Source organism: Ictalurus furcatus, chromosome 17 (genome assembly GCF_023375685.1).
Source record: "Ictalurus furcatus strain D&B chromosome 17, Billie_1.0, whole genome shotgun sequence".
NCBI lineage: Eukaryota > Metazoa > Chordata > Actinopteri > Siluriformes > Ictaluridae > Ictalurus > Ictalurus furcatus.
This window is the reverse complement of record NC_071271.1, coordinates 7323717-7339240: the sequence shown is the minus strand read 5'-3', so window position 1 is coordinate 7339240 and position 15524 is coordinate 7323717. Positions and strand designations below refer to the sequence as shown.

At 42.2% G+C, this 15524-nt stretch overlaps 1 protein-coding gene across 2 annotated transcripts in view; it reads left to right on the top strand.

Moving 5' to 3' along the window:
• Positions 1 to 15524, top strand: part of phldb1b (pleckstrin homology-like domain, family B, member 1b) — a 72676-nt gene that overhangs the window by 23965 nt on the left and 33187 nt on the right. For both annotated transcript variants that reach the window (XM_053646405.1, XM_053646406.1), the window contains exons 6-7: positions 4123 to 5612; positions 14421 to 14630. In XM_053646405.1, coding sequence (XP_053502380.1) covers positions 4123 to 5612; positions 14421 to 14630 — 1700 coding nt within the window. The remainder of the gene's footprint in view (positions 1 to 4122; positions 5613 to 14420; positions 14631 to 15524) is intronic.

The window sequence follows — 15524 nt, the reverse complement described above, 5'->3', positions numbered from 1 at the left end:
TTCTCCCTGTGTTCCGGTACTCTGGTTTCTTCCTCAGTCCAAAGACATAGGTTGTAGGCTGATTGGCATCTCTAAATTGTCCGTAACGTGTGAAGAGGTGTAAGAGTGTGGGATTGTGCCCTGCGATGGGGTGGCACCTTTCCAAGGTGTCCCCTGCCTTGTGCCCCGAGTCCCTTGGGATAGGATCCAGGCTCCCTGTGACCCTGTGTAGGATAAGTGGTATGGAAAATGGATGGATGGACTACAGTAAATGTATATGCAGGAAATTTTAGGGTAGTTTTCCTGTTTGGGTGTGTTTTGTTGTGTGTCTGTAAATAGATTTAAATAATTCTCACATTTCATTCATTAATTTTTTTATGTGAATCCAGGCTACTGTTTGGAACACAAGGACACTGGTGAATGTCCAAAAGGTCTATTTAGTAAAATAGCAAAGGTCAATATGTTGAATTTAAAAGCATTCTTTTGTTTTGGGGATATATTTCAAATGATATCAGCAATAACTTGACTGAAAAGTAGAATCTTATAAATATCTATATGAATTGAAGAGTTTCTTAGTATTTGCTACATCCCCTTTTTTGCTTTAATAACAGTGTGCACGTGAGCGGACTCCACAAATTCGTATAGAACCTGAAGATCCATGTTCGATCAAATCCATCGGCATGCCGTCTGAACACGTGCCTTAATGGAAGGGATAAGACTCATGGAAAACCTTTTGTACAAAGGAGGTGACATGGTCGCTATCACAAATTTGCTTAAAATTAAATATCAACCTAGAACTTGTGCAACATCCTGAATATTGAATAGCCAAGATGATGCACATTTTCTAATGAATTATGTTTTCAAAATTCTTTTTCAACTTTTGGACCCCAGAATTATGGTTCTACACTTAACATGAAACCATATGACACAGTAGCCAGGTTTTCAATTGCAGTTTTGTGAAGAATAGAAGCACTATTTTAAGAATGTTGACAAAACATAAACGCGAATGGGCTGCGTTTCCGTTAAATGATGTTATACGATTAAATCTGGGTTTTCTCCTCTCACGATAGTCATTGCAATTAAACATGGCAACGATTCTCCGAGATCTGATGAGTGTTGGCACGACGAGTTCAATTGCATCCACCGCAATAGCTCTGGTAGTGTTTAACAGAAGGCGATGAGGGCATGTAATGCACGCAATCATGAAAAGACAAGCCCCTTATACATTGCAGCGGCCACGTATCTGGGATTTCTGGGAGATCATAGTCCGCAATGATTTTACAGTGGTCCTGTGGGTCCAGTTCAGAATGACCCGCTTAACATTTGATGAGGTATGCAACAAAATACGACCGTTCGTGGCGCCTGCCATATCATGTCATGCAACCCAAAGGCGAGAAATGTGTTTCCATTAAGTTTTTTTCGAAATTTTGCTTTGTCAAATTGTCTGAAAAGCCACCTTGTGCGAGCGTATAAATTTTTATTTAGCGATTTTTGAGTATTTATTTATTTTTTCAAAATTTACGCTTTTTATGCAATTTCAAATTGCGAATTAAGCAGGTAAATGGAAACGCAGCTAGTGACACAGTGCAAGTAAATACAATAAATACAACCAATAGACTATAATCCTATACGATAAACAACACAGTAAACATTAAGTACTGCAAAACAAACTCTACTGCACTGTAGTATTGACTGTGTTTATTCTGATGCTCAGTACTATTAACAGTAAGTGACAAAATGACTTGATTATAAATATGATGTCTCTGTTGTAAAGTGACTGGGTGCAGTGGGTGGAGAAGGGAGGTTTAGCAGGGTGAAGTGAAAATGAGGTGTGTGTCGCTTTAAGAGACGGAGGTCTGATGTTTTCTCCGCCCCGCGCGCAGCACATCACATCGCGCTTTTTTCCCCCCCTCCTTTTTCTGGAAAGTCCCGCCTCCTGCACTGGGATTGTCCAATCGGCGGATAGCTCGTGATTGTCCAACCCCAGCTCCAGACAGAGGAGACTATTAGCCAATGTTAGCTCTGGATTCGCTCTACTACCAACCAATCATAGAGCACGGAGGCGGGATTTGCCGGAATACAGGTGTGTGTGTGGGGGGGGACAACGCCGCACATCAGCACCGTGGACAGGGCAGGGCAGCGCAGCCGGCTTTAGAGCGCCGGACACCGGAGCAGCACCGCGCGGCCTCGGTTTTCTAAATAACACCGATCGGTTCGACAGCAAACGTGTCCTTATGTAAGTGCTGATGTTTTCCCCATGACGCCTTTATTTCTAGTCTGAACTGTAGTGATGCTGTTTTCGACAGATGCGCCGAAATCCCACCAGTCTGTCAATCCATGAAGCGTTTATTTTTTAAAAATATTTTATACCACCAACCATATGCTCTGAATCTCCTATAATTAATTATTTTTTTTAAACAGCAAGACTGTGCATCCTTTTTTTCCCCCTTTTTTTGTTCAGGTGTATGTAAAATGTGATTTGATTAGTTACCATAGCAAAATGTTTTTGTATTGGTTTATCTACAATTTACATATATTTCAGCTGATTAATGATTACAGGTGTGTCTGATTGAGAGAGATGGCTTTATGTACACATTGGCACGCACATCCTTCCAAAGCTCCATGCATGAGTTTATCCCTGTATGTTCACTGAATCACAATCATTGGAATGCTAAGATTGACAGCGATGTTGGTTTGGAGAGCAGCAGTGTATAACTAACTTGTGTTAACAGTAAGGAGTGAAGGAGGCTGATGTGTGCTGTCCATCATCTCTTCTGAAAATGTCACCATTATGTTGATGATTGTAGTACAGTTGATGTTGGAGTGAGAGACATATGGCACAAAAAAAATCATATCATGAAACTTGAGAGATATATCAATGCAAGAGCGTAACCATGGTATGGACATTGGGGGGGGGGCACAACGAACTAGGCAGGAGGATATGCAAGTGAAATGTAACGTTAATGGTCAAAAACTGGAATTGACGTTAGCCTAGCCTACTTCATGGGTGTGCAAATATCAAAAGTTAATTGACGTTCTTAAGAACAAACCAAGCTATGGTATGATGCCTTCTATACTAGGCTAAGGTTACCTACTATTTAGGTATCTAGTTACTTACTGTCTGGGGAAAAAAAAAGCTCATATGTTCTGCTGCACTTTTCTACACTTGGCTGCTGTCTCCATTTCTTACAGACTGAGCTGCTAAAATATATCAATGAACTTACGTTGAGTATGGGCACAACCAAGTGTACAAGTGGAGGGGGGGCACACACCTATTTTCCTTAACAAACGGAAATATATTAAAAAGGAATCGACATAAGTAAATGGAATAGGTGAAGAAAAGACAGATCCGTTGGCAGGGTTCATTAAAGGGGGACATATATAAAATATTTTGTACTGTATATTGGGGGGACAGATTGGTATTTCCTCAACTTTGGGGAGACATGACCCCCCCAAAGAATGCGTGGTTACACCCATGTATCAATGTAATGCATGTATGCTATGTATAATAAATTGCACACAGTACTGTGAAAAAGTTTTATGCACCCTATTTTTTTTTTTTAGTACAAACTTTGTTATAGGTTTTTATTTTATGAATTCTACATTATTGATTCAGTACAAAAACAGTTTAGATTCCCAAACATTAGTTTTCCAGCACAAAATTAAATGCTACAGAAAAATGTTTGTATGTCAGTAAAGAAATCCACATATTAAGCGGTAAGAGACACTTTTCAGACATAAAAATCTTAATTAAGGCTGCTGGGTTTCGCTGCAGAAATAAGAAGCGAGTGCGACAGTCAAAGTCTCCAGAAGAACCATGTCTGGTTCTGGAAGATGCTCAATTAAACTTACAGCTCATTTCCTTATAAAACTGCACTAATTGTATCTGGTCGTCACACCAAATATTGCCTTTTTCATTTATTACTATTTACTGCTCTTTATAGTATTTATTTATTTACTTATTTTAAATGCAGAAACATTGAATTTAATTGTTTTTGGAGGCATCTTTGCTCTATAGCATTTATTTTTTTGCATGTGCCTAAGACTTTTACTGAATACAAATAATATTCAGTACAGAATTATGTAAAATCAGCCTCTTTTTCCATTGTTTGTTATTCTCATGGTATCTTTTGTTTCCAATAGACTCAGAGAGCCTGGTCAATGGGAACCACCAGTCAGGAGGACTGGCGTCTCACCCATCCCGACACGAGAGAGTGCGCCCTGAGCACAGTGCTATTGTCAGTTCCATTGAAAAGGACCTTCAGGACATTATGGACTCCTTAGTCATGGATGATCCCCTGCCATCTTCTGCCTCCTGTGAGCCCAACAAGCCTTCCAGTCCCCCTGCTGCTCAGTCCCCGCTGTCCCCCATGTTAAATGGAGGTGGCCGTTATCTTCTCTCACCCCCCACGAGCCCTGGTGCTATGTCAGTGGGCTCCAGTTATGAAAATACCTCTCCACCCTTTTCCCCTCTATCCTCACCCTCAGCTGCAAGTACTGGGAGCTTTAACAGCCCCTCACCGAGTGGTTGCCAGGACCAGATTCTTTCTCTTCCTCCAGTACCAGTCAGGTCCTCGAGTTACAATTACACGAGTCAGCCACCCATACCTCAGCCTCGGACTATGCTGCCTAACCCGAAGGTGCCTGAGAGTCCCCGGCTCCAGAGAAAGGCTCTACTGGAAGCTCCACCAAGCCCTAAACCAGCCCGCAGGGGACTGAGTCAGAATAGCCCTGTGGGGAAGTCTCCGGACAGCTCTCGACTGCCCCCCATGTTGCCTTCAGTCTCAGTATCTTCAGTATCTAGTGATGCATCATCTGTCAGGCTAGCAGTACCAACCAGCCCCAAACTGACTCCCAAATTCACCACCACATCCTCCTCATCCCCTCCTTGTAGTCCCAGGGTGAAAATGACTAGCATTCTACAGGATCGTCCATCCAGTCCGTTTCATGATCAGTCACAGCCAGATCACTCACTCGCTTCAAGTCCCTCCCAGCTTCTCTCTCCTCCTCCTCGGGCATTCCAGCCCCCATTGGACCCAATTGTCCACATAATCCAGGGTGGACAGCCACAGCAACACTCACTTCAACCTCCGGAGAGTCCACGGCTGGCCCGCAGGAATCTGGAGGCTGGCTGTGGCAACAACGTGAGGGATCTGCCCCCTCTCAGCCCCTCCCTGGCACGTAGAGGAGTACCAGTACTCCCAGGGGTGCTTCCAGGAACCCTCTCAACCTGGTCCTCAGAGAGCCCAACTGCCAAGATAGTGTCAGAGAGTCCCAGACACAGACGCAAGGCTTCCTCCCCATCTCAGGAGCTATACAGTCCCCGGCTGGTGCGTGCCCGGAGCCCCTCGCCCACGTCTGGGCTGACGGACGGTGGTGGACGCAAAGGGAGCTTTGGGAACAATCTATCTCCTGCCTTCAGCCTGGGATCCCTGCCTGGGTCCTCACCTTTAGCTAGTCCCAGGAACCACAGGAAGATGTCAGCAGGGCACAGGGACTTGCGGATCGGCCACCCTGGCATGAGGGAGCGCAAGAACAGCATTACAGAGATCAGTGACAACGAAGACGAGTTACTAGAATACCACCGGCGCCAGCGTGAGGAGCGCCTCAGGGAGCAGGAGATGGAAAGGCTGGTAAGTGACATGATTGAGCAGTGTGATATGGAAAGTAGTTTAGCCACATGGAATTCAGGTGCACCAAAAAGCAATTAAAACAGTGCAGGTTGCATCTGTCAGGCCTCACTGTGACCATTTTGGCGGATTTATTACTGAGATGTAGTGTACCTTAACGTTACGAATTTGTCTTTTGGCTCATCTTAGTTCCATCTACTGCAGAGAAACGGCCAAATTATTGGCTTTTTTTTAATGTACGGTTACATTTGAAATGTATTTTGTGAACGTTTAATACCACTTTTTTTGGCATTCGTAAAGAAATGCAATTGCTGAATATATTCTGCTTCTATAATTTGTAGGCGTGAGTGTCTTTTGTGTCAGTCTGAAACCTTTAGTAAAGCCATAGTTACTCAAGATAACAACCATTCCAAGCTGACAGACTGAAAGTGATTGGGGCTGCTGTCATGCTGTGGGAGAAGGCTCTGATTTCACCATGGCAACGTTATTGTTTGTTGTCCGTCTTACAGCGGCACGCACGGGAGAGAGAGACAGGCATCTCTGTCTGGTTGTTTGTCTGGAAGAAGTCAGCTGTCTTACATGCAGTTGTATAAAACTTCTGGAGGCTGATGGTTTTTTTTCTTCTTTTTTCTTCTGGTTCCTCTTTTTTCCATTGATTTATTGGGAGAAGAAAATGAGGTCATCTCATTGTATAGATGCGTTCTGGACAGAGAGGATATGCCACACAAGCTCAGCTCTTTAGCGCTGTTTAAATTGCTAGACTATATTTACATACTTTATATTTATATTGGCCGTTTGCCATCTATGATGCAAAGACCAAGAAGGTAAAATCAATAAAGGATAAAGTAAGCCTATCTAAGGCTGTAAGAGGGGAAGCTTTGATTTAAACTTTGCTTTGACATTGAGCAAGCTGAGCATATTTGTTTAAGAACAAGCGTAAATAGCGACGACAGTTTCACTAGCCTTGCTCAAGAGATAAGAGACCGTTTTAAAACATGTTTGACCCTCTATTAAATGAATTCAGGAAGATCATCTGATTATGTAGTTGTAATAAATTGTATTATATTGAATAAATGGTACTTGACGTTGTATGTAATCACATTTGAACAGTAGGTTTGTATTTATTTATTTACTTATTTATTTATTTATTTATTTGCCATGGAACTGTAAGCCTAATTAATGCGTGAGACAATTTGGATGGTGCTAATCAGAGTGTTTTGAAAAGGCCTGGTTGTGTTCCGTGGCACGTGATGAAAATAGGTTTAACACGCTATTGTGGCATTTATCAGACCAATACTCTTACCAACCTAAACATACCTTAGCAGCTGAAGTGCGCCAGAAGCTGGGCCTAAATACACAGTGTGACCGACCCAGCTGAGGTCAGAGGTAAGACTTCCATGCCCTTCCAGCATAACCGACACCACAGTGTGAGGGGAAGGGTGGGGGTGGGATTGGGGTGGGGGTTCAGTGCGAGTTATATTTACCCCATAAATCCCCCTGCGCAAAGTGCTTCTCAGTAAATGGAGTCAATTTCAATCAGGTATATAAAATAAAAAATGGTCCAAATATAGTCGCTCCACATTCCAGAAGGATTTCAATCCCAGCCTTTACAGCATCCGTCCAAATACCCATCTCTTATCGGAGGATCATTGTGCCGTGTGCCAGAGCGGTCGAGTGTGGCATTTGTGTGACATCACAAGTGTGATCTGAATATCTGTCTTTTCTAAGTCCAGCTGAGTTAGGAATTGAAAGACTTGCATGATGCGGTGTGTGCAAGCGATTTTTCAGTGTTAACGTTGCAGAGGCTCCAGACGCGCACACGGTTACTGGAGAGACAGTCTTGGCGCACACAGACACTTGGCATATGTCACCAGTCTGTCAGTTGGTTAGTGCGGTAAAGATGCCAAGGCTGGCCAAAGATGACCTCATTCATTTTTAAAGCAAAAGCTCCTGTGATGACATCGTGTTCCCATTATACCTTAAGATGGAATATATGACAGGAAAACATTTTAAAAATAAAGACCACTGCATTGAGCTTTACTGTTTGGTGATTTATTGAAATCTGTGGATTGTTTATTAATGCAACTCAGTGGTTTACATGGATTACTGCATCAAATAAATCTGTGTGTGTGTGTAGGTATGTTTTTGTTTAGGAAGGTGTGTTCATGTGAGAGAGAGACACACACAGAGAGAGACAGAGAGAGAGACACACACAGAGAGGGACAATGGACATTGTCTCAAAAGCAGCTTTACAGAAATATAAATACAGGATACAGATTTTAAGTGTGTGAATTTATCCCTATTGAGAAAGCCGGTGGTGACGGAGGATGAAACCTTGAGAGGAACTAGTCTCAGAAGGAAACCTATTCTCATCTGGGTAACAACGGATAGTGTGAAAGTAAAAGAAAGTTCATTATGGTTTTAACATGAAGTCTGTTTTCACGAGTGTCATTCACACTTTATTAAGCTCATTGAGTTCATCATAATCTGGTGGCATGGAGTATCCACTCACCTTCATTTACTAGACATTATGAAATGACCCGGATGACCGAAAAAAAAAAAAAATCTTCACAGATGACTCAGCTGGACCGAGAACTCCACTAACCTCTCTAGTTAGCATTGTGGTGGTTTCACGTTCTCCTTATGCCTTATTTGGCCCCTTTTAACTGTACGTCATATCAGCATGTTGAGCCAAGATTAATGGAGTGAATTTATGGAGTAACAACAGGAACTGGGTGAATGAGCTGGCTAGAGTTGGATATCTCAGTGGATTGGTATATGGCAGCCAGAGTGAATCAGACGTCTGCAAGTTACACGGCTGAGTTGTAAGTCCAAACAACTGCTGTTTCTTCTGTTTTTATTTATTGTGGCTCTAGACTGAAATATTTCGCAATGACAACTAGCAGAAACATGCCTTTTGCTTGATTCCTGGTGGTTTCGATTTGAAATCATATGAAAAGATAAAGGGATATTGTAAATACACTTCACATATTTTAGCTTGGATTATTAGTGCAAAGCTGTACATCACTGATTTTTAACTCCCTAATTAGAGCTTGAGTGAGTCTCCATGCTGAGAAAGAAATTCCGAAGACAGCGACACAGGAGACGGGAGTCAGTGTGGGAGGGAGGGTGTGTACCTGCGTGTGTGTTGTATCATATCATCGCAGGCAGACCGAGGTCTTTGGAATGTAGGCGTCGGGGTCAGGTGCCACAGCCCTTTGTCCTGTGCTCTGATTGGTCTGTAGATGCTGGACTTGCCTGAGTGGAAATGACAGCAGGAGCATCTCTGAAGAAAACCATCAATCACTTCAGACTGCAGCTTTGTCCAAGACTTCTCAGCTCTTAGCAGTGCAACCGATTTATAAAAATAGTTTTCACACATCTACTATTGATGTGTTTCAGAATGTTGGGCTTTGCAGAAGTTTTTTGCTCCAACATGTAATGTAACTTTAGTTGTTGAAGACAGCAGAAGAGCTTCGACCCATCTACTAGTTTATTTTGCCTGAGGCATACTCTCAGATGATACAGCATTAGTCAGCTATCCTCTCTGTTATCCATTAAATGGATATAAAAGGTGGCAATTGAAAATTCTCTTGCGGAAACAGAATTTAGAGGAGTTATAAGCAGTTAAGTAATTGTGAATTGTTTTGTAGGAAAATGATTAAACACATAAGAAAAACAAAACACAAGCAGTCGGTTCCTGGATAATTAAAATAAACAGTCTGGTACGTGCGTGTGAAGAATTATGTTGCTGTGCTATCAGCAAGAGTTTAATTATTGAAGAGTTTTCAACCTTTAAAGGTTAGTTGGTAAAAACTAGGCAGCCGATTCAAATAAATCCCATGCAGTGTCCTCTTATCGTACATTTCAGACTTCTTAAATGAGTCATAGAGGTTTAGAGAGCTCGAATTCATTTCTAAATCTTTCTGATCACTGAATGAGCTGACTAGATAAGGTATAAAATAATGGGTGTGTAGAATCTACTTGGACCACTACATATCCAGTGCTTAAAGGGATTAAATAAAAGTTGAAGCATTAAAATTTTATTCATTTTTGCTGATTTTTCCCACATTTTTCATGTAGTATAAGGGTAGAGACGTACGTCCTCCCACGAAGCCAACGTCTACATCTTTTGGAATCTCTTCTCGTGACGCGTCCGTCGCAGCAGAACTGTACCCAGGCCCACTTGAAGAGGTGGGCTTGGGCATGGTTCAGTTGGACTCGGGCACGGGACGCATCTAGGGCGAGAGGGCCGAGTGTTACCGTGCCCCAAACGACTCCGAATAAGCCGAATCTTTACATAAACAACACAATCATGTATAGATACAAATCATAAAAATAAGCATACGGACTGTAGAAAAAATGGGGTTTAGAACAGTGATAACCCGGGGTTAAGCTCGGTGTAAAAAGCCTTAAAGTGAATAATGAGAAGAGAGTTGAGATTTTGCTTTCTTCGCTCTGATTCAAGTGTTTCCTAGCACACTGAGCTGTAGAGTGTGTGCTATATGGGTTACGGGGGAGGAGGAGGACGGGGAATGGTGGGCTGTGTTTGTTTATCTGTCTAAACATGTGTGAGTTTTATTAAAGAACAAGTAAAATCTAAAAGACCCCACCTTCACGCGAGAGCCTCTCCATAGTGTGAGAACTAGTACCACCTTAAAGCAAGGACAATGAGGGTGAGACTTTTTGGGATTTGTGGGATTTTGTGTCTTTTTGTAATGTTGAGTAAAGGGCAGTGTTAAGAGGATATTTTCAGGGCAGTGTCACCTTATTTGCTCTAAACATGAACCATTTCTTTGACATAATAATCTGTAGTCATGTTCAGTTGTACAAGAACCTTCTGCTTGATCTCACAGATAGCTTTATTTAAATTCTTGTAATTCACATGGGTAATTAACTTGCCTCATTTTGAGAGAATGTGGGATAAAAAAAGGCAAAGATTGAAGCAGTGCACTCCTTTAACAGAGCACAGGTTGCCCCCCCAAAACACCATTTTGTCTCCCTGAGACTCAGCAGGCCAAGATGGAGATGAAATGTGTGTGTGGGGAATTAGGAAGGTTTTACAACCTGAGCGTTCTTCAGCTCTTGTGGCCTGAAGCAACGTGCTACTTGGTTTCAGCGGGAAGCTTATTAAACTTTACATAGAAAGGAGAAATTACATTTTCTAGGACTAGACTGAACACTTTTTCAGGCAGTATTTGAGTGCGTGATCATTCTGGTCTCTGAATGTATTTGTTTAATTAATTAAAATCAGGCTTGCTACGATAGTCGGTATTCCCGGTGTTGCATGGTGTTCAGCTGCACACCGATTACATCCCTTGCCCAGCGCGGCACCGCCCCCACCGTCGTTTTGCTTTTTTTCAATTGTAATAGAAATCATTTAGTTCAGTTTGAGATCGGACGCTACGATTAAAAACTGAACGCATCCGCTCGATTCAGCATCACAGTCAGAGTCGCAGCACAGACCAGCAGGAGTCAGATTTTATTTATCACGTGACGAGAGTGAGGTGAGCTGACTGACAAGACGCTGGCGGCAGATTTGGTTTCAAAGCGAAATGTAAAAGCACCTATTTGGCAGTATTTTGGATTTAAACCCCATGTTAATAGGGAACCTGCACCATTCAAGCAATTGCCGCTAATTCGAAAGCAAAAGTGAAATGCGCATGGCCATTTATCAGCAATTTCTGAATGGCTGAATCCCCCCCCCCGTAATAACGGTATTACCGGTGTTGTCGAATTAACCGGTGGGAAAATTTCCTCACCGTCACATTTCTACTCAAAATGTTTCTCTGTTTGGCTCGAAGCTGCAGAATGTTGTTCTGCTTATACAGCGACAGATGTGTTTAGTCGAGGAGCTTGTCTTTTTTTTTTTTTTTTTTTTTTTTTTTTTTTAAATTTAGTCAGAAACAACGTGATGCATTCCAAAGACTTCGAAACAGAGGGATTACAGGATACGACTGTTTGGCATTCAGACATGTAATTTTCTCAGAAAGACATCTGTGTCATATTCGAGGGAAGACGTGTGTCTTTTGATGCAGTGTAAAAAAAAAAAATCAAAGCACTTATTCCTCCACATGAAAGCGTTGGAGACTAAACAGAAAGCGAGATTTGTTAGACATGTTTAAGCTGACGTTGGTTTGAAAAATGATCTGAGAATTAAAAATGAAAGCTTTTATATACGTTTTTAAAACATGATCCTTGCAGCTCGTGAAGGGTCGGGGGTGTTCGAGCCGAGAACTCTGGAGCTGTAGGGCCTGTGGGCTGCAGATTACAGGTTAGACTAATAGAGGGTTTGGGGAAGCTTCATCACACAAGATCACAGTACAGCACGATCTCAACCAGGCTTTGTGGTGCTTTATGATATTCTACAAAGAATGAACGGAGATCAAGCCCTTCCTACACCAAATATTTATCTTCTTTTCATCATGATTTTACCTCTCTGTGCATCTGAGTATTAACAGTATGGTGATTATTAGATGTGCACCCATGTTTTCGAGGGAATCAAATTCGTTTCAAAATACTTTTTTCCTTTAGTATAATTCGGATGGATCGATTTGAACTATCTTTTTAATGGTGTAAATTAATCGGTTTATCCAATTAATCCAAATTAATATTCTACATTAGCAATTGTTTACATTAAAAGTACCTATTAAATTATGGGGAAAAAAACCAAGGGCTATAATTAAAGTATAATGTATTGCTGTGTTGAAATGTCAGTGTTACTGCCCTTCAGGGTGGGCCTGAGAGACATGGAGAGACAGCTGTCCTACTGAGCGGAGACTCTATTCAGAGCAAAAGCAGTAGGAGATCGGAGCCATGCTGCTCCATTAGCACATGAGAACTGTGTTTGTCAGCACTGAAGAGGGAAACGCGCTGCTCAACACGCTGCTCAACACACTGCTCCTTTATCTGTCCGTGTCCTGAGAGCGTCTCGTTCAGGCCCAGGTCTGATAAGAGCGTATATATGCAGCATCATTTCCGTTTCTTTCCGCTCCCGCTGTATTGGTGTCAGGGCCTTCTCTTAAGTCATAATCCAGGCCCAGAGGAAATGAAACTGTTTCTTTCCTCTAAAACAAAATTCTCATTAGAACGCAGAAAGTTACTGACGTTGTGCCAGATTTGTCTAGTCTATGGCGTTTATTGGCTGCTGCTGTTGTCAGTTACTTGCATTTATACTATCTATAGACCGGTGAGAAGTGAATGGAAAAGCTCCTGGCTTGTTGTGTTATGCCTGGGGGTCTTCAGTCTTATCAACAAAGGGCTGGTGTGTGGCTGATGGCTTTCATTCCAACCAACAGGAGCTACACCTGAGGCCCTGTTTACACTAGTGCGAAAGCGATCCTCGTCCACACTGGCGTTTCCGCCGTGTTTCAGAAACGATCCCCGTCCACACTACACGACCGAAAAGGCATGTCACATGACCATTCATGCACACTGGGAATGCGCATACAAGTGTAAACAAGAAGTTGGTTGCTAGTCCAAACCGGCGTTCCATGAAGGGCTTACGCCGCTCGAAATGAGATTTGTTGCCGATTGCTCTAATCATAGCTCACCTCTTGCGCATGTAGGCAGCTGCAGTATTTACAAAATAATGGTAATGAGTCTTTATTAATCACATATACATTACAGCACAGTGAAATTCTTTTCTTTGCATACCTCAGCATGTCAGGAAGCTGGGGGCAGAGCGCAGGGTCAGCCATGAAATACAGAATTAAACTGCACGACGGCTGCTAAGAATGATGACAAAGCCAGCGAAGCTTGCGGATCAGTCTCCATGATGTTGTGTATATGATCAAGGTAGCGTAATGGTCATACGGTAGGGGCTTGACAAATCGGGGAAGGATGCACAATGATCCAGAAGACCCATTCAGGAGGCGAATTTGGCAGCCACGCCTTCGTTTTGGTCCGTTTACACTGAAACGTGAGCCCGGAGTTTTCAAACTAGAACGGGGTCTTCGGCGTTTCCAAAAGTCTCCATTTTTGAGGGTCAAACACCGGAGTAGTGTAGACGACAGGCGTAACCGTAGCAAAAATTATGCGTTTTAAAACGAAAACTGAGGCCTGAGACTGCTTGTTTAATCGGTCCACCTTAGTCTCCAATCAACTATCAAGTGTGCCTCCTATTTGGCTGGAATGAAAGCATGCAGCCACACCGGCCCGTAGCGGATAAGACTGAACACCCCCTGTGTTGTGCTTTGAGAGGCATTTTGCTGCTGTGGTCTTGGGTCCACTTGTCTCCTCACTACACTGCAATACAAAGTTCTTATGACGAAACGTTTCTATTCAGATGAGTGTGGTCTTCCAGACTGACTCCGCCCACATCTGCAGAGCACAGTGGTTCGTTGAACTGTTTAATGTGTCTAAAAATTATGTAAATCAAATTTGTGGGAGATTTTTGACCGACTTGTTAGACACTCTCCACCATCATCATCGTCATCAAAACATCATGCAAAAGAAATCTATTTGGAAAGAAGGAGGTTCATCCCTCCAGTACGGTTAGAATTTTAATGAAATCTTTGACGAGGTGTATTAAAGCTGCTCTGGTGATGTGTGGTAGAACAGCACCTTACTAAGACTTGTTAGTTTGTCTTTTAATATATCGCTCATCTGAAATGGTAGTGGCTGTAATGTTTATGCTATTGGAAAATTTGTACATTTTAATATGCTTAAGGTTGCATACTCTGAAGACACAGAATCATATCAAGTCATTATCCGTTGTTTAACTTTGCCAAATGTCATTCACTTCATGAATGCTTTCACCCCTACAGTGATTGTAGATTTGCTCTTTTAACTCTGATCTTTTTTTTCCAGGAACGGCAGCGACTAGAGACCATCATGAACCTCTGTGCTGAGTACAATAAGAACGATGAGCCGAGCTTGCTGGGTGTCTCCAGGCCCACTGTGACGCAGAGGCAGCGGGAGAGTGACGAGGAGAATCTGAGAGAGGAGTGTAGCAGCACGGAGAGCACACACCAGGACATCAGGACACCATACAACCTACAAAATGGAGACAACATGCAGGTCCGAGCTTCTCCTACTGTACAAATGTTTTTTGTAGTAATACAATTTTGATATTTATTTTAAAATACTATTTGGCTCTTGGGTTGGAGGATCGAATCCTGTCACCACACTGTGTGTGTGGAGTTTGCATGTTCTCCCCGTGCTTTATGGGTTTCCTCCGGGTACTCCGGTTTCCTCCCCCAGTCCAAAGACATGCATTGTAGGATGATTGGCATTTCTCAATTGTCCGTAGTGTGTGAATGTGTATGGGATTGTGTCCTGCGATGGGTTGGTCCAGGGTGTCCCCTGCCTTGTGCCCTGAGTTCCCCTGGATAGGCTCCAGGCTCCTCGCAACCCTGTGTAGGATATGTGGTACGGAAAATAGATGGTTGGATTTTAAAATACTCAACATACATTTATCCCAGTTATTCAAATCATAAAGAATATGCATGCAATAAAAACAATTAAAAACTCTTCGACATGATTGGGCATTCTCCTGATATTGGCAAAGACATGATTGAGTAGATGTAACACTAAAATTGTATTTTTATTTCATATTTAGAAATATTTAAAGCACTTATTTTTCCTTATTACTCTCAGTGAGTGTGATAGAAAATTGATTTTAAATATTGTTCGTCCTTTCTAGAGAAATTAGACATTGCACATGAACTTTTAAGTTTGTTTGTTTATTTATTTATTTATTTATTTTTAGCATTGTTCCAACTTTCGTAAACGTATATAAAGCAGGTTTTGGATTAAATAAATGAGTGTATGCTATTATAGGAAAGTAAGCAATAAGCGACGTGAAGCAGATATTCTGTTACCATGGATATTATTTCTCCGTACATCACATCCTGAAGTGTTTATTCTTCTTACACCACTGCAGTTCACCAATGAATGGATAAAAGAAGACAA